The sequence below is a fragment of the Grammomys surdaster genome, unplaced genomic scaffold, assembly GCF_004785775.1.
Source record: "Grammomys surdaster isolate TR1022 unplaced genomic scaffold, NIH_TR_1.0 215, whole genome shotgun sequence".
Classification (NCBI taxonomy): domain Eukaryota; kingdom Metazoa; phylum Chordata; class Mammalia; order Rodentia; family Muridae; genus Grammomys; species Grammomys surdaster.
Genome location: NW_021604660.1, coordinates 4,237,223 through 4,257,700, shown reverse-complemented (window position 1 = coordinate 4,257,700; position 20,478 = coordinate 4,237,223). Strand labels below are relative to the sequence as shown.

The 20,478-nt window shown below is 38.9% G+C and overlaps 1 protein-coding gene across 1 annotated transcript in view; it reads left to right on the top strand.

Annotated features, from left to right (window-relative positions):
• Window positions 1–20,478, top strand: part of Slc35f1 (solute carrier family 35 member F1) — a 409,688-nt gene that overhangs the window by 367,273 nt on the left and 21,937 nt on the right. Inside the window, exons 5-7 of the mRNA XM_028772611.1 lie at window positions 7,807–7,963; window positions 9,984–10,036; window positions 18,605–18,759. Of these exons, the coding sequence (XP_028628444.1) occupies window positions 7,807–7,963; window positions 9,984–10,036; window positions 18,605–18,759 (365 nt within the window). The remainder of the gene's footprint in view (window positions 1–7,806; window positions 7,964–9,983; window positions 10,037–18,604; window positions 18,760–20,478) is intronic.

Below are 20,478 nucleotides of genomic sequence, written 5' to 3'. Positions count from 1 at the left end.
CATACTCAAAGTAACAACACACAGAAGGCCCTGATATGTATGCCCTGGGTGGATACTAAATGCAAAATTCAGAGACATTCACACAATTGTTAAAACTGAAGTCACCATCTATGAGGAGGAAAGTTTTGAAGGTCAGAGTCGCTGGCCTGGAACAATTTTCAAAGGTAGTGTAGACAAGTTAATCAGCAACTCAGCCACAAAGCCTTCCCTGCTCCTCCTCACCCAATGCCTGATCTGCCAAGGCAGGGAAAGACAAAATCTCCAATCTACTGGATTGGAGATTACAAAATCTCCAATCTGTTGGTTTACAGGCCAGAGAATGTGTACTTAAAGTCTGCAGACCAGATGTGCTATGTTCCAGGAGCTACCTGCCATCTCATGCATGCATGTTTGTTTGTTTGTTTGTTTGTTTTGTTTTGTTTATCTGTTTTAATGGGAAGAGTTGTTACACTGATCACAGCTTGGAGACTTCTCTGGCAGTTTTATGATTCAGTCAGCCAATTTTTGTGATTCTTCAGGGAGAACCCTGATTCCAGTGGCTTCTGGAAGGACTTTCCTAATGTGTTTCAATTCTTGTGCTACAGAAAGAGTTTTAGAAGAGGGGAAAAAATGTCAGACACACAAACCCGTTTTGCCAGCAACAGAAGTGAAGTATAAAGTACTCACTTTCTAAAAGTCTTGGAACTGCTCTTTCTTCTAAAATGTTTGATAATGAAGGGTCAGAGTTGGGGCAATTGGCTTTACGAGACAAGGCTATATGAAGTCCCTGAAATGATGTTATGTTGCATCTTAGTTGTTTATAGAAAGAAAGAGAGAAAAAAAAACCCTTTCTTCAACCTCCTTTATAATTGAAATGAGGGAACAGCAAGTTCTGGCAAAGTCAAGTGAGTTATTCAAGGTCACAGAGCTGGGGTGGGAGGGCCTTCTGGGCTCCTGATATTCCAGGTAAGCTTTCTTCCTTTCAGATTGCTAACAGCTAAAGCTGCAACACAGAATAAAAAGGAGATGTCCTCAGTCTCCTGGACCTACAGTTGAGACGTTATTAATCCCTACCTCAGCAGATAGCTTGGAAATATACCCTCACCCTCTTCCCAATTTTCCTTTGAGAAACACTTGTTCTGTGACCTACTGATAGATAGTGTATCAAAGGTCTGACTATGTGCTTCATACACATAGTAAGTGTTCTAAGTAATTTCTTCAGAAGTCATCAGATAGTATTCTGTATAATAAAATGTCTAAGCTTTCTGGGCACTGTATAAACACAGATGAAACAGAAATAGATATCTGGCTATTGGCTCTAGCTGTCGATTCTGGTAATTATCTTATTCCATTGTCAATCAAGACACCCTTCCAGTAAGTCCCAGTGTTCTGATCCTGAATAGTAAGTTAACTTTGGACTGATTTATTAGATTACTGACACTAATCCTGTAAAAATGTTTTCTGGCTCTGAAGTGGTAGGAAAATAGTACTGGTTAAGAAAAGGACAACAAATCCATTTGAGAGCCTTTCCTTAAATAATCACTTAAAATTGAAGTGAAGACATGACTAACACATAGTGAAGTAGCCTGGCACTATCACCATGGACCTGCTCAAGGCTTGTGGCATTGTCTTTTGTGACGTGCAAAGCACCAGTGATAAGAGAACTAGATCTTGTTACTGTAGAGCACACTCTGTGCTACTAAAATGGTGCCCAAGAGTGTGGATAGGCGCCTCAAGGCAGACCCAAATACAAAATTCAAGGACTCATTGACTATACATATTTTATCTCTATAAAATATTAAATTGGGCAGAAAGCTCAACTGTCATATACCTGAAATCAATATAATTTTAAAATGTGTATGCATTATTACTAAAATTATCCCACTAGTTTCCTCATTTACAGCAGAGTGTTTTCAATTGCATTAACCAGCCAAGATCACCAGCCTTTTCTGAAATACTTTGAGTATTCACAAGAACTTTAATGAATCATTTGACTCAGATAAATTCTCATAATTATATTGGGACCTTTTCAAAGGAAAAGAAAATATCTGACTTTATTTTTTAATGTATTGTTTAAATTCTGTTTCTGTTTAGCTTAAGATCTTGACAATTCTGTCCTCAAATACATTAATTTTAGCCCACTAACAATTAATCTGGCCTCATCATAGATAGTTGTTCTAATTTTTTTTACTGCCATGTTTCTTCCTCTGATCACCAGGACTTCCTCCTTGATTTAAGTCTGGGTGAAGGAACTTATCAGATATCAGGCATTGCATTAAAAAAAAAAAGTCCCAGAATGAAGTACCAGAGTGAATGCTGTTGACAAAACTTCCCCATCTTGTTTGCCTAATGCTGACAGTGGTCAAAAGAAGGTACCCAAGCTCCTAGCATGGGAGACTTCACTTTGACACCCATTGAATATCTATCACAGGAACAGCCAGTCACCTATCATAAGAACTTTCTACCCCTTTAAGCTCTACAAAAGTATATTTTTTGTCAAGTTCTTAAGTAAAAACAGTGATTCTAATATTTAGAGGCTCCGTTTTCACTTAGCTCCCATCTGGCTCCCAGAACTCTCTGAAAGACCATCCTTGCTCTTACTGATATGACTAGTGGATATGACCATGGGCATGTAGGAATGTTGGAGTGTGTAAACATGGTTTAGTAGAGCCCCAGAGATACTCCACAATGACGTCTATTTTTCTAACTTGTGGATATAAAGAGGATGGGCAAAAATAATAAGATGAATAAAAAAAGGAAAATCATGCCCTATTCTAAAATATATTGCTTCTCCTAAAAGTAGCCCCTTTATAGTATATTAATTTCATCCTGTAGTTCATTTGTGATGATGTTAACAAGTCATTATTAGTTATAATTCTACATTTATTTTAAGGAAAAGAAAATATTTTTACAGAGCCTGACAATTCAACACAAATAAAAGTGACTTTTTTTTGTTGAACACTCCCCATTGTGAGGCACCTTCTCATCGGTCATTTCATTTTAGCTTAATAACACTGAAACAATTCTCATGTTTCATTCTCAGAAATCAAGGTAAACTGTGTCACTCAGATGTAAAATCTTTGCAATTTTTTTGTATTCCACACAGTTCTTATTTTTTCATAATTGCATCTTGTTTATATGAAGGTGCTTTTAAACAGTTAATTAGAGTAAATGACCATCCTAGAATGCCCAGGATGGTGGATTGCTCTGACATGAGACTTTAAATTTAAAATTGAGTCCCATGAAAACAAGACAGTTGGTCCACTATCTAAAACTTCTATGTATTTGAAAGAATGGGTACATTATCATCAAGGGACCTAGCAGTCTTCTAACACTCCAAAATAGTAACACTGGTTCTTGAATTAGTAGCAATTCAATGATGTTTAGATAAACTACACTCTTCTCCTAGTAACACACATAGGTGTTTATTTAAAACAAGTTTGTGATTGTTAAAAAATAAAATAGAGAAAACTAAACCTTGAAAGCCAATTATGAAAGAGTTGATTAGAAACCAGGAGCAGCTCAGAATGAAAAACGCCCAACTCATAGAGACAGACAGTTATTCAGATGAAATGAAGCTAATGCCTTTTAAAAACATCATTTATGAACAAGTAGTATGATTATACAAAATACTTCCTATATACTATTTTATTCTTGTAATAATAACAATTTAAGATAAAGTGAATAAAATACAAGGAAGACTCTGTAGTTCATGGCAGGTGTGATTTATTCCACTCTATCTGAATCAAAAGATATCACCATTCAAAACATTGCCATGCGATGTCCAGACTTTTTCTGCCAGGCAGTTCATTTAGACATTCTTTGGGAATTTAAAATGGTGTAGCATAGTACATTGTGGTGGAAACACATAGCAGAAGGGAACTCTTCCCTTCATGGCATGCAAAAAAACAGAAAGAAAAAAAAAAGAAGAGGAAGGGACTGGGTCTTAATATCCTCTTTAAGGGCATGTTCCAGAAGACTTAACATCTATCTGATAGGTGCTATCTCCTAGTAGTTCCACTTCCTGCCTAGAAACTAACTCTTCACACATTGGCTTTCAGGAATATTTAGGATCCAAACTGTAGGCCATGCTATAAAATAACTTGAAAGTAACTTAAAAACTGATTAACAGAATAGCTAGTAAATAATAAATGATATGTAATATTTTGTTGATAATAACTTCAAAAATATGTCTGAACTTGAAATTATATACAATTGTATTACTATTAAAATTAACATTAAATAAATGAAGATTTAAAAGTACTGATAAATACATTTCTTTTAATGGGCCACTCTAAAGACTACTCACATCTGTAAAAATGGGGGCTGGGGGCTCTGCTTGTTGTTTTTCCAGAAGACCTGAGTTTAATTCCCAGCACCCACATCCGGCATATTCCAACTGCGTGTAACCCCAGCTGCTAGATGTGACATCCATGTCTGCACATGGATAAAATTAAGTCTTAAAAATAAACAACTGAAGAAGTCTATTCACTAAAAGCAATGTCTACCTTTTAGGACTTTTTTTAAAAATGGACTGATGTTTCTTTCATCCTATTAAACTATTTCATTATGACTTCATTTTCCTGAATACATTCACATATAATTAATTTTGCTAAGAGTTCTATTAAGAAGCCTTTCAGTATTTCACTACTACAGCAATAATTGATATTCATAACAATGACTTCATTTCATGACAAGATTCTGAAATGTTTCCGGAATGGAAAAATCTAAAAGATGTGCTTTAGAATTTTAGTTATGGACCATGTCAAGTTCAAACATTTTCATACTTCCATAGCTGACACATAAAGATTCACTAGTTACTGAAGATTTCCCTGTCACAATGACCTTCATTTCTCTAACAGGGAGGCCCAGGGACCTCCCCCTAAATCTGCTTTCTCCTCAGGGCTTCATTAAGTTCCTGATCATCTGCTGAATAGTGATGGCAGCTCCTCAAGGACTCAAGGAAATCTTGCAGCCCTCCCAAAATCATGTCCTCAGTTTCACTCCCTTGAGAATAACTCCAACAAGCTGTTGTTTTATCTTTCATAGTCACTTTCTCTCTCTCCCTCCACTCATTAACAGGAGTAGGGAGATGCCCAGGAAAGGTTGATGCCATTTAGCATAGAGATATAATCTGAGGTGACCGAATAGAGAAGTCAATGCCAACCCTGCTTTCATTCATGTGAATCCTCTATCTACAGGATGTTCCATGCTCCCCAAAGAGTAGTGACTGCCTGCTTCTATAGTTTTGGGGTTGTTCAGATGATCTCAGCATTCAAAGATTTTTCTAGATGAGTCTCTTCCCGAGGAGTACTGTTGTAGTGAACACCCTTCCCCTCCTTCTCTCCTCTACCAGAGCTATACATCTGCCAAGCAGGTAGCTGCCTGACACCTGAAACGAAGAGCCAGAAACAACTAGAGTAGAGGGTTAACCAGTGAGGCTATTCATACTGCTTATTTCATTCTCTCTCTTCATGCCTTCTATCTACACTGCCTGAAATGGGAAGAGTTTGCCAAACTATAGGGTAAAGTATTTATTAGAAAAATTGGACATAAACTAGAACCAACTCAAACCAAATTTGAAAAAAAAATGTGTTTTTAAATTTGAAAAAGAGAAATTATTACTATTATGAATTTACATTTATATAGAAACTATAAATTAAATTTATGTAAACACACATTTATATTTTATATATTATATATTTTTTCTTTCTTTTTTATTTTATTTGTTACTTTACACCCAGCACACTACCCTCTTCCCTCCACCGCCCTGGCTGGCATTTGTATTCTCTTAGGGTCTGTATAACATCTTTCCAGGATCATCTGGCTTTCATAGTCTCTGGTGTGATGTCTGGTGTAATTCTGATAGGTCTGCCTTTATATGTTACTTGACCATTTTCCCTAATTGCTTTTAATATTCTTTCTTTGTTTTGTGCATTTGGTGTTTTGACTATTATATGATGGGAGAAATTTCTTTTCTGGTCCAATCTATTTCTAGTTCAGTAGGCTTCTTGTATGATTATGGGCATCTCTTTTTTTGGGTTAGGGAAGTTTTCTTCTATAATTTTGTTGAAGATTTTTACTGGCTCTTTAAGTTAGGAATCTTCACTCTCATCTATACCTATTATCCTTGAGTTTGGTCTTCTCATTGTGTCCTGAATTTCCAGAATGTTTTAGGTTAGGAGCTTTTTGTATTTTGCAGTTTCTTTGACTGTTATGTCAATGTTTTGTATGGTACCTTCTGCATCTGAGATTCCCTCTTCTATCTCTTGTATTCTGTTGGTGATGTTTGCATCTATGACTCCTGATCTCTTTCCACGGTTTTCTATCTCCAGGATTGTCTCCCTTTGTGATTTCTTTACTGTTTCTATTTCCTTTTTTAGATCCTGGATGGTTTTGTTCAATTCCTTCACCTGTTTGGTTGTGTTTTCCTATAATTCTTTAAGGGATTTTTGTGTCTCTTCTTTACGGGCTTCTACCTGTTTACTTGTGTTCTTCTGTATTTTTTTAAGGGAATTATTTATGTCCTTCTTAACATTCTCTACCTATGCCCAGCCAGAAATACAGGTTCCTTGGTTCCTTCCATTTTGCACCTGTGCCTGGAGCAAACCCATGGCTCTGGCTACCCACCAATCCCTGAAATACATAGAGAAAGCTTGGCTCCCAGGAGCTCTGACACAACAGGATCTCAAGAGCTTGGTAACACCAGAATTTCAGGATCCCAGAGGCAGCTTGACTCCCAGGATCTCTGACACACACAGGATCTCAGGATCACAGAATCACAGGACCACAGAGACAGCTAGACTCTGACAAGTTATGACACAACCAGTATCACAGGAGGGACAGGTTCTAGTCAGAGGCAGCAAGGTCAGGTAGCACTAGGGATAAGCAGACTAAGAGAGGCAAGCGCAAGAACATAAACAACAGAAACCAAGGCAATGTGGCATCATTAGAACCCAGTTCTCCCACTGCAACAAGTCCTAGTTACCCCATCACACCAGAAAAGCAAGATTCAGATTTAATATCATATATCATGATGATGATAGAGGACTTTCAGAAGGACATAACTCCCAAAGTTCATTTATTGTTGAGAATTGTTTTGTCTATCCTGGGTTTTTTGGTTTTCCATAGGAAGTTGAGAATTGCTCTTTCAAGGTCTATACTACTGTATTGGAATTGTGATGGGGATTGCATTTTTGTGTTTTTTGTTTGAAAAAGAGAAATTACTAATACTAATATTATGATGAATTTATATATTTATACATTATATATTTACACAATATATAAATTAAATATATACCATTCATATATTATATTTATTATATATTTTGTTCAATCTGAAGCTGTTTCAGGGAAGTAGAAATCTGATAAACCCTGTTAGTAGCCTTGTATACATTTTGCCATGATCAAAAACGTAGTGTTGACTATTGGCATGACTTCTCTCCTTGCATAGAAGAGTGTAGAAAATGACTGTCAGGTTTATAACAGGTTCACCAAACAGCCAAAAAATGCCCTAAAACAAAACATACATATTAGCATATATTTGTAGACATATTCTTAGACAGAGACGTGGGCTTTGAAGAGAATTAAGTTGAAGAAAGCTACATTCTTAAGGGAAACTTCCAGTTTTATGAAGATAGGTAACTTTTTATATCCTAGCCCATCTAGAAAACATATTTTTAAAATCTTTACATGATTTTGGTTGGAAATTGCTGGGCTTCTTATGAAAGTGTCAGAAGATAATAGAAAAAGAAGCTCCTTTTTCTGGTGCCAGATTCTTGTCAAGAAAATTTTTCTGAGTCTCCATCTGCTTTCTTTGTTTTCTAGGGGAAAATAAGCTAGTAGGGGACCTTCTGGTCTTAGGAGGAGCCACACTGTATGGGATCTCAAACGTCTGGGAAGAATCCATCATCCGAACTCTGAGCCGTGTGGAGTTCCTGGGAATGATTGGTCTCTTTGGTGCATTTTTCAGTGGAATTCAATTGTGAGTAAGAATAAGAAGGAACATAACAGATGTAAGAAGTGGGTTTTATTTTTATAGATCTTGGCCTTAGAGTGTAAAAACCAAGTCAGAAAAGCAATCACCAAACTGCCCCACAAAGATATTAAATCTACAAACTATATCCTTATTAATAAATTACTTCCAAACTAAATAAGTATATTATAAGTTATTATAAAACATTTCATAGGTTTTGAAGATGATTTTCAGGAGATAATGAAAAGTATGTGCATTCTTCCAGGAAGTGGGTTATGATTTATAAAGACATTACAAGCAAAGGACAAATCTTATGATTTAATACACTTCTAATGGAGTATGTTTGCTTATTAGTGACTGCTGCTAAGAAATTTCTATTTTAAATTTGGAGTTTTACTGGAGAGATGGATCAGCAGTTTAAAACATTGGCTTGCTCTTCCAGAGGACCCAGATTTGATACTCAGCACCCATATGAAAGCTCACAATCCTCCACAACTCTAGTCCTAGGGGATCTGAGGCCCTCTTCTGGTCTCTTGACAATGAAGCATACATGTGATGCAGAGATATACATGCAGACAAACATCCATATACATGAAATAAAACAAAACAATTTTAAAAAATAAAATTGCCCTTTTGTAGATTTTCCTTATTGCCTATGGGTTTATAAGAATGAACCATATTTCAAATTCAACTATCAGAATTTAGCATTCTCTTCTCTTTAAAAAGGCAGGGACATATAAAACTGAGATTCACTAAATGTCAAAAAGAGATGTGCACTAGATTTTCAATATATCCAAAACTGGAGCAAAAGTCATTCTTTAATGAATTTTCTAGTTCCTCAGAATTTGTTGTAGATGAAGAGTAATTTCTACCAGCAAAGAGCACATTTAATTCATATAAGAAGTGAAGTCTAGTTTCACCAAATAAGCAATTGCTATTCCATGAAATTCTTTTCTACAAAACAGACTCTAGGCTCTTCGAAGTTGTATAGGTTTGTTGTCAGAAATTACTTAGGGGAAATATTTTGATATCGCCTGATATCTCATTTTATATATTGGATGTTTCCTGCACATTTCTCAAAATCTAAGTGTCCTGTAATACTGCTGTAAACTCTCTAGCAGGCAAGACAGAGAAATGAGAAAGCTGGGGATTTATTTAAGATTCATTATGAAAGTGTAATAGCATTGAAAAGCTGCTGATTCATGTTTGTGAGAAGAAAAAGGATTTTTTAGATCAACCATTCATGGCCAACATTTTACAGATATATGGTTCATTTTATGCATTATTATTATTATTATTATTACTATTGGGTCAAAATATATGTCCAGAGATTCGCTGCTCTTTTGCTTGGTCATGCTCTATCATAGCTAATGGAGCTCTGTGGGATGTACTCCTGCCAAAACAAGAGCTTTGTGTTGTAAATGAGATATATTGAGTGTGCACTGGATCCAAGCCCTTGCTGGCAGAGTTATTAAAATGGTGCCAAAAGCACCTCCTCTACGGAGTGATTCTCAGAGTTCAGTCCTTGGACCAGCAACACTGCCATCATCCTAGAACAGCTTATCAGAATGCGCCTCCCTGAGCCCTCCAAGCTTTACTGAATCTGAAGGTCTAGTGAGGAGGCTGCAGAGACAGTGGTTTAGCACACTCTCCAAATGCCTGTGAGACACAAATGCCTATGTAACTCAGAACCACTGCTCTATTGAATGTTTAGGGACTAAATTTATTAATCCTATAAGAATGGAGTTTTCTGAGACTTACCATTTGCTTCCCCAAAGCATATGAAGAAAAAGAAACTAAACCCTAAAAGCCTGTTTGGTTGAAGACAATGAGGTTTAAATTCCCCTAGACCTTTATTGCTGCTGGCCACACCTAGAGAGACTTTTCAGGGAGAGACCACAGACTGCCTCTGCAGGGGTCAATTCATTTTTGAAGTTCAATTGGTTGCTTTAATACTTGTGTAAATATGGTAAAAGACAGGAAAAAATAATGTGTGTGATTGTCTTGTCCATTTGCTTTAACTCTACAGGGCCATCATGGAACACAAAGAGCTATTAAAGGTACCCTGGGATTGGCAAATAGGTAAGGATCTGCTCATTTAAGATGGGTTGTTTGTTTATTTGTTTGGTTGTTTGGTTGTTTTTGCTGGTGTTGTTTTAGGTTTTTTTTTTTTAATCTAAGACATTTGTTTGAAAAGTTGTGTGGCTAGGGATGTATGTGGCAGACAAGGAGGGGATTTAGAATGATAGGTGACAAAAGAAAATAAAATTACCTTGCCATGTTGGAAGTCCTTCACACAGTAAGACTGGATTTCTTGAATCTTCTCATGCCCTGCTTGAGCTTCTGTCAGTTAGCACTGTCAAGGTGTTTTATGGAAGAGACAGAAGTGTGTTATTAGGTTAAAGACAAACCAGAAAAGAAAGGCCCTAGGCAGTAGTGGTGCAGAAATGAGAGCAATTTGCTCCAGACAAGAAATACAGATTGATTGATCATTAAAAAAATAGCACTTTGGTAAAGGGGAAAACTGAGCTTAACAAAGGTATGAGAAAAAGCAGCATACTACACATTCTGGGCTCTTCGGACCCTTTTTAGAAGGGAGCACTTAGCCTTAAGAAATTATTAATTGATCTCCAACTGGCCTTGGAAACACTAGACAGGCATTTAACTACTCAGTAGACATCCAGGACATCTTAGATTTTATCTGTTTCTAAAGTCACTTTCTTCTAAAAATTTTTAGGGTATGGATTTCAGATCCTCAGTGATAATACTTATTACCTAGGAGGCAGGATCTAGAAGAAAGTATCCCTCAGTTCACTCAGAATTCTGTCTTAAGGCAAAGGATCCTAGCAGTGAACATGACTTGAGTTCAGGTCAAGTGGGGCAGTGCTTGAAAAATATGAGTAGGATGAATGTAAATCAGGGTTGGGGGCGTATAGGTGCTGCCCCACCACCTCCAATAGAGATATCTTTGGTAGAAGTGACTGCTTTGGCATATTTTTCTTCCATTGAGAAAAAGATTCTTGACATATTCTCTTCTACCACTGCATCTATCTCCAGCCCATAAGCATTTAGAACTGTTTTACTACCAATATCATGTTCTCTGGTGGTTGAACAAGAGACAGAAGATTATATATGTGATGGATGGGTGATCTCAGTGACTTCACACAAGGGCTTACCCACCCTTATGTTTATTCCAGAGTCCTCCATTTGTTTGTTTCTTGATGATGGATAGGAAATGCTATAATTAAATGAAAATCAATAGAGAGGAGGGAGGGGGAAGAGAAGAGAAGGGCAGTTGGGAGAGAAAACAGCTGCTGGGCCCAGAAGCATGTGACTTTGTGACTCTTGAAGTCAAGACTCTTAAAACATGACTCCTGCTTCACAGCACTTCTCATACAGTGGTCTGCGAGGATAAATTAATTCGATATTGATGGTAATGGCAGTAATCAAAAGGAATTCATCCTCTAATTATGCAGATGTCCTATACGTGACCGCTGGGACTTTGTCATAATTCAGTGTTAGTTAAATGTGCCATCACAAGGTAGTTTTATACTATATTCTCATATTACCATTAGGATGTTGGTCCCCTGCAGCCCAAGATGATGAAGACTGTGCAAAAGGATCATATTGCGGGGCCATCAAATTAGTTCCTGGTTGGAAACAAGGTTAAAATGGCCTAGATATCTGAAGCACTTGTATGCTTGCATTAGAGATTTTGTACTACAGCCAGCTTTGCTCCTGTGAGCTCACGCTCATCAACTACAGGGTCTGGTTGTCTAGCTCAGTTATAGGTATGTAGCATTCAGTAAATCACTGATCATTAAATGAGCAGGTGAATGAAGAGCAGCAGGTGGCTCTCTGCTGTCATAATAAAAGCAAAGGGAAGCAGTAGAGAGCACAGCAGAGGCCTGAGACCATGTCACACCTTCTTCTGAGAACTGAGAAATGACAGAGCAGCTACTAAAGCTCATGAACCAGAGTCTCAGAGACACTAGAAAAGGTCAACATGCTGTTACCTTTCCCCCACAGACTTCAGGAGGTCAGCCAAGGCCTGATGATCAGTTCCCAGTAAAGCATTAAAACACACACACACACACACACACACACACACACACACACACACACGAGAATAGATTCCAAGAGTATCTTCATTTACCATTATCTGTCAAAGACTTCCCCCAATCCCTCTCTATCTACAACTCTGATATACCTCACAGAATCTCTGGGTCAGCTCCTATGTTATCAATACAGAGAGTACTGGTTTTTTCCTACAGGGTAAGTAGGAAAAGAAATCTTCTGGATATGAAGATTATTTCTAATGGATTATTGTGTGGACTAATTTCAAGATGGAGTTACCAAAAGCCAGACGATTGTTTTCATCCCTTTGTTCTACTTTACTTAGCAGAAAGACTGCTTGTGATTATTTAATCAGTAAACTCAAGTAAAGCATAGGATTTAACATAGCCGAGCTGTCCTCCCCCATCAAGAATGCTAGTTCACAGCCAGAAATCTAGTAAACAGCTTAAATATACCCTTTATCTCATGTGCCAGCGTGTGTTAATGGGTATATGAACAAAGCTAATGTGGAAGTCAGCTATGAAGGAAAGGGTGTTCTGGGGGCTAACAGACATAGGTTTGGCTTACATGGAGGTACCTTTTCACTTCTGATGTTATGGCTGATCACTGTTTTATTACCTTACCTGGCAATGGGATCATGTGGTCTCAGAGCAAGGAGGTCCTGAGAATTCCTTAGGAGTACATTGAGGAGAGCTGGGAAGATAGCTCAGTAGGCAAAGTGATGGCTGAGAGAAGTATGAGGACCTAGGGGTCTGAACCCTAGAACTCAGGTAAAAAGCCAGGCATGGTGGAAGGCATCTGTAAACCCAACATCCTGGGAGACAGAGACAGGTAGAGCCCTAGGCCTTACTGCCAGCTAGTCTAGCTAAATTTGGTGACCTCTGCATTCATCAAGATTTTCTATATTAAATAAATAAATAAATAAATAAATAAATAAATAAATAGAAGAGTAATGGAGAAGACACTTGACGTTGGTCTTTGATCTACGTGCATGTACACGCACATACATACTGAGAGAGAGAGACAGAGACAGAGACAGAGAGACAAACAGAAAGACAGGCCAATGAATACTCAGACATACAACAGAATGTATGAAGTTGAAACTTATACTTAGGTTTCTGAGGTAGTTTCACTAGGTTTTCAGCTTCCTGTGATAAAAGTAATTTTTATTGTCTTAGCATGTCCAGATAGCCCAGTACTCTTGATAGGTTTGCTCTAATGCATATGTTCTAAGATACCATTTAATTTTTCTATTATTAATAGAAATGTCTTAGTCTAGTGAAGACAAAGGAAAGATAGAATACCAGTAAGACCTTAAAGAAAAATAGGAGATAAAATCCATGTCACACACACACACACACACTATAGGCAAATCTGTATACACATACACAAAACGAACTAGCCATTTCTCCCTTCATCTTCAGAACATCTCAGCAATAGACATTGGTGGCAAGTACTCAGAGTTCAGTCAGACTGCCCAGTCAGGGCAGGCTTCTTGGCCTCTTTCTCACAGATCAATATCTTCCCCGCCTCCTGCTCTGCATATAAAAATGATCCTCCTGAAGCTGGACACTTTTGGTAACTGAGAGGCAGAAGAGAAAGCTTAGATAGAAGAAAGAAATTGTCCTTATTCTATACTACTCAAGGACAGGTCTCCAGGATTGGCTGAGTCTCCTTGTGGTCAATCCCTATAATACTCCCCTAATTTCTGACCTTAGGTAATGCAGAGCTGTAGCTCACACGTGGATGTGGGTTCTGTTGGTCTGAGTTGTGGTTCTCACGTCTGCCACCCCAGACAGCTGGAACCGAGGCTCAGAGGGCAGAAGTGTGGGAATTTGACTGATTTTACTCCATGTGGTGCCAGGCAGACATAGGGTTGTGAGAAGTGGCAGAACTCTGCTCCGGGCATAGGGAGATCCCAGTCTGAGGTCCTGCGGGGGCAGAGCTCTTAGGTAGAGGGTCTCTGGGCCGAGGTGGCTGGCAGGAGACTGGTGGTCTCAGCCCTTGGGCACCCAGACATGACTGGGAGATCACAGAAGGACTGAGATGGGGGGACAGCCATACAAGTTGGATTGGCCCACAGCCGAGAGGGACAAGGGAGAGAAGCTCAATGAGACTCTTGGTCATGGAGATTCTCTTGGTTGGGTCATGGCTAGCTCGGCTAGCTTGCTTGAGTTGGCGGGCCTCCGTGGCTAGAATGCAGAGAAGTCCTGCAGCAGGAGATTAGTTGGCTGCTCCTTGGTTGACATCTCATATGGTTCTCCACCTGAGGGGAGGCCCAAAGACAAGAGGAAGTCCATGGTTTTAAAAGGTTTTTTGTCATGGTGGAAAGTAGATGAAGCTGTACCCAGTGTCCTCAGGGAGGGCCTGAGGTTAAATACTTTTGCTAGGAGGAGGAGGGTCTGAGAAGGAATGCTTAATTGGCTATGCCCTTTGGCCTTTAAGTATCTCTTTAATATGGAGATCTCTTGAGGCTCTGTGGACTGTAGTCACAGCCTCTACCTGTGCTACCTGATCTAAGGCCACAAACCTTTCTTTGGGAAGGACTGTGGATAAGTAAAAGCAGCCAGGGCCCAGGAGCAAGGCCAAATACCTACCATCCCATTAGGGTATCTGGGGTTTGAGGCCTGTGCTCAACCAAGTACCCAGCTGCCTCTCACAGCCCACTGCCCCACAAGGTAATATGGGTACTGCCTTTATTTCTCCATATCATGTAGTGTAATTCATAGCTATCACTACTCTCTGACTGCCTCTCTATCCTTGTTTTATCTCTCATTATTGAAATACGTTTGCAATATGTGTTCTACTAAATGCCCTCTGTTCAGTTTGGTATGGGCTGTGTTTCTTGACCAACATATTCAATAACCTCATCTCCTGCTTGTCTAAAAACAGTAGCAACAGCAATGGCATTACTTTGTTTTTGAGATTAGCTAATGTGTATACCACTCATGACACATAGTAAAGACCCCATCAGGATTAGCCAATAATGTTATTTTCAGTCTCTCTGCCTTAAATCTCTTCCCTGCAGAACAAGAGAAAACAAACTCTACACTTAGTTAGAAAACATATTTTTGGACGAGAAATGTTTATATACGCACTCTGCCTGTAAATGTACTTAATGTGATCATTATGTATTTGCTAGCCAATAATATTTCATCTGTTTGATCATGTCTATTGATTGAAAACTCTCCACAGGCAGCAAATTGGGTCTTGAGGTGAATAGCTAGCATCTGTTAAGGACCTAATGTCTACCCCAGGCCAGCAGATGGACAAGATGTGGTAGTCCATCATCCCAGCTCTGTCTCACCATGTGGTTTATGGTTGCACTTCACTCACAAAATAGGGTATCCATCCACACAAGTACTAGCTAGCTTAGTAGAAGAATCAACTATAGTGGCACTATGTGCTTCAATCTGCCACCCATATCTAACTTTAGCAACTTTATGAAGGATACTCAGAATGTTTAAGGTGGACCCATCCTGAGTTGGTCTGATTACTAGCCTACTGTATAGCTGTGTTCCTACTCTGCTTAACTCAAAGCTTCAGTTTCAAAGCTGTGCCTCTTCTCTCAGTATGCTCATGATGCATCCAGAACCCCACTGGACAGATTCACATGAATGATGCATAATTATCTAAAACAACACATTCAAACAATCCCTCACGTCCACTGAAAACCTGGTCCTCTCATTGCTCTCATCATCTCAGGAAATGGCACTAAAATTCACCCTTTTACTACAGTAAAGATCCAGTCAACTCCTGGATGTCTTCTTTTCTCTCACTGCTTACCTCCAAGCCATCAATAAGTTGGCTCAGCAGTCATAGACCCAGCCACTTTCCTTTGCTCCCCAAGTGACCCACCAGCCTGTCTTGCTAGGCAGAGATGCTATTCTTCTCACATCTCTATTCTCATCCCTTCCTCATTCCATTCATCCTCCAAACAGTAGCCAAACTCATCTTTTTAAAATGTAGATCAAATTATGTTAGGTCACTGGTGCAAAGTACTCAGGATATTCTTGCTGCAATTACAAATTTCTTTCTAAGACATACAGGGCTTTGCATTGTCTGCCAGCCTCCCTGGTTTCTCTACCTCATCTTTGTGATTTAGTCATCTTGGATTCTGTAAGCCACCAGAATAAACCATAAATTTACCCTCTTTGACAATCTTTCCAGGTAATGACATCTCTGCCTAAAATACACTTTCTATGCTTCCTTTAATCTCCTGCTAGTCCTTCATGTTCAGTGTAAATGCCACGTTGGTAAGGCATCCTTATATGAGCATCCTTCCTAAAACAAACCCTGGCCATTTTCTTTTATGAAAACTTTTATTCCCTCACCATGAGCAGCTCAAAGCTTTTTGTCTATCCCTCATTTTGCCAGATTCCTAGCCCAAAGCAGAGGGACTGTAGCATGCAAGCTTCCCAATGAAGTAAAAAATAAAGTGAGTACAAAGCATTAGAACTCACCAGTCTGCCCCAGTATGATTTGCCAGATAGTAAGATGCAAAGTTCAGATTCTAGTATTTGTTAGCACAGTTATCCTATGATCTAAATCAACAATGCCCAAGACAGTGAGGCAGGCAGGCAGACATACAGAGAGACAGACTGACAGACAGACAGGCAAGCAGAAAGAAAGAAAGAAAGAAAGAAAGAAAGAAAGAAAGAAAGAAAGAAAGAAAGAAAGAAAGAAAGAAAGGAAGGAAGGAAGGGAGAAAGGAAGGAAGAAAGAAAGGAAGAAAGACAGAGAGGGGGAGGTAGGGAGGGGGAAGGAGGGAAAGGAAGGAAGAAAGGAAGGAAGGAAGGAAGGAAGGAAGAAAGAAAGAAAGAAAGAAAGAAAGAAAGAAAGAAAGAAAGAAAGAAAGAAAGAAGGAAAGAAAGGCAATATCTGGAGTATTTGGACTATATTCTACCTAGGTTTGATTATCTTCAGTGGAATAATTTAAGAATAGGTCTTGCTCCCTGTCTTTTAATGTCAGATTTCTTAAGGAATACTGAATCAATTCTGAAGTCTTTTATGTGTTAGTCATAGGTTATTTAGTATTTGTTATATTTTTTGTAAGTTGGCTAAAAGGAAAATCAATTATGAGTGGCATTTTTATGGAGTTAAAACTTCTTGTGAGGAGTTGTATGCTTCCTACTAGTATTTTAGCAGATATATACATGTAATGAGCTGTCCTAGCTTACTGAACTCAGAAAATAGGGGCATCATCTTGCTCAGTACGAAGGGCATGTCCACCACACTAGAGGGGGCTGTTGCACTATTTGCTTAATGTTCACCATGATTTTTATGACTATCTGATGTAGCTTTCCATAAACTTAGGACCAGAAACAGAGAATAAACCCTGTGCCCTTTATTATCTTTAATAGGAACAAAATAGATTCATTTCTGGAGGAATTGCTGATCTTCTTAATCAGAGGGAGAGATATCCAATAGTAACCAAGTTCCCTTGAATTCACAGGATTCAATGGAAGCAAGGTGCTCACATCCTACCCCAGATACATTTAACCCAAGATCCCATTAGGAAGGTTACTTATAATGCCCAGAGAACCAACAAATTTTATCATGTCTTGTACTTCCAATGCAGAGAAATAAGCATTACTTTTGTACATATGTATCACATTATACCTGGGAAGTGATAGAATCTATAGTTACTTATAAAACCCTGCTATATATCATCCAAAACTCTGTATTCCTGGTTAGTATTAACACTGGTGTGTCTAGAGTTCACAGTAGCCTAGAAATGGTGACAAGAAAATGACACTAAATTTGGGGAGGTGAAACAAAGCTCAGTAATTTTAAAGAAAATAACAGATTTCCTACATTCAAAGCAGTCACATTGTCTGCCCAAAGATATGGTTAAGACTTGGTAGTTCAAGTCAAGGTTGTCTAGTTGCAACATCTGTGTAGATAACCATTCAGAGTAGTATATCATATATATATATATATATATATATATATATATATATATATATATATATAAATGTGGAGTATAATATAAAATATGTTTTGCAAGTATAAGAAGATAAAAATGTTTTGAAATACATAGGGAGGCCATAAGAGATGACTCAGCAACTAAGGGAGTTTTACTGTCCTTGCAGAAGGCCTGCATGTGGTCCTTTCCACCCATACTTGGGGGCTCACAATGGCTTCCAACACCATCACCCCCAGGGTGGGTCGGATGCTTCCTTTTGGTTCCCATAGGTGTATGCCTCTGTGTGCTCACAGAGACAGACACTGACACACACACACATACACACACACACACTCACACACACAGAGAGAGGGAGAGGGAGAGGGAGAGAGAGCGAGAGAGCGAGAGAGCGAGAGAGCGAGAGAGCGAGAGAGAGAGAGAGAGAGAGAGAGAGAGAGAACAAGTATCCTTTCTAGAACCAGTAGGATGTCAGCTACATGAGAAGAAGCAGAATGTGCATTTTCCAAGCACAAGTTTTAAGTTCTTATGTTTTACCTATGTACCAACCAATATTAGACACCATTTAACACAGTGAAAAAAAGGTACCTTTACTGAGTCTTAGGTGATGCCCCACAATTCCCTGACACTGTCTTCTTGCTCCCCAGGGCTGCTCTATGTTGGCTTCAGTGCCTGCATGTTTGGTCTCTACAGCTTTATGCCAGTCGTCATAAAGAAAACGAGTGCCACCTCTGTCAACCTGTCTCTGCTCACAGCAGATCTGTACAGCCTGTTCTGTGGACTGTTTCTCTTCAACTACAAGGTATGTTGAATCAAGGTTTCTCTGTACCAAAGGCAGTTTATAGGAATATCAAGTACTATTGGGGCTGTTATAGGATTTAGTGTGGGGGAGGATCTTGACTTTATGTGGTGAATGGGAATTCAGCTCTAGATGGTGATCCACAATTTGGATATTCATATTTCAACTCAAAATAAAAGCAATACTTAGTCCTGAGAGGTCAGTGACTAGGGACAATTGCCAACAAAAAGTAAGCACCAGCTATGGAGAAACAAGCTCTTTAATAAGGGGGAATGGTTCAACCTAGAAGGGATGCTTTCCAACCTGAGATTAGAAAGTTATAGCCAATTCCCAAATTGCAGCTACAAAACATATTTTGCCAAAGCCTTTAGTAGATTTGTGTCAACTTCACAGAAGTGACATAGTCCCAGAAGTTCTGACTTACAGATGTTCTATAGCAAATATGAATAGAAAAAAACATTATGTTTCCTCAAGGAAGTTTCTTAACTAAATTACTGTGGTTTGGTAGAAAAAAAAGAAAAGACTTGTGCCAAGCAGTTGCAGCCAATGTTTCAGCCCTAGAAGAAAGAACAAATGATCCCTCCAAAGATGGCTGTCCCTTCAAAGGCAAGATTGCACTGGTTACTCTCCTGTTGTCATTAAAATACACTGACAAAAAACAACTTGGGAGGCAAAAAGGTTTATTTTAGCTCACAGTTCAGAGGACTAACTCAGTCCATTCCTGTGAGGGAGGGCTGGCCTGGCATTCAGGAAGTTCAGTGATCATATTACATGGCACACAGACAACATAGAGTGAAACAGGAAATGGAGCCAGTCTAGTAAATCCTCAAAGCCCTCCCCAGTGATATAATTTCTTTAGCAAGCCAATTTCTTTACCTTCCAATGGTTCCATTACCTTCCCAAATGGCACCAACTGCAGACTCAGTCCTCAAATAATATGCCTTTAGGAGAATTTCTCATTTAAAATACAACAAAGACTCTACATGGATCTTCACAGGGGCAGGCATGATTAATTGAATATGGCATGCCAAGGTCCACTGTTATTTCTCTTAATACCACACTTGCTGCATTCATTAACAATCAGAGTTGGCATATAAGAAGAGAGCCACTTTGTGTTCTTTCAGTAACACTATGACGTAAGGATCAGTGGGGAATATAACACAGTATAGCCATGTGCATAATATTCAAGCACATTTTGTCCAAAGAAGGACACCCAGAAGAAAAAGTAGCAAATAAAGACCCTTTCCCCTGCCAGTGAAGGGCATCAGTCAATATTACCAGTACTGGGTGTTGAAACATGTTAGCAGATGCCCTCCTTCAACCACATGAAGCTGGGCTTGGGTTTGGGGGATGGGCCCTTGGAGAAATGATAAGCTGAGAAGTGTAGATACTTGACATGATGAGAGGCAAAGCCAAAGTAAACGATCATGATTCTTATAGAAAGAGGAGGAAGTCCTACTCGGAACAGAGAGAAGGGAACACTGGCCAAGCCAGTATATGGGGCTGGGGGAGCTGGAAATATCTGGAAGACTATGCAAGCAAGTAGATGCTACAGTTTTCTCCAAATGCAACAGACAAGTTCAGATAATATTTATTTAAAGCATAGAACATGATTATTTTAATACACACATTTTGTGAAAGGCTTACCACACTCAAGCTAATTAACATATTCATTGCCAGCTCTCTCTCTCTCTCTCTCTCTCTCTCTCTCTCTCTCTCTCT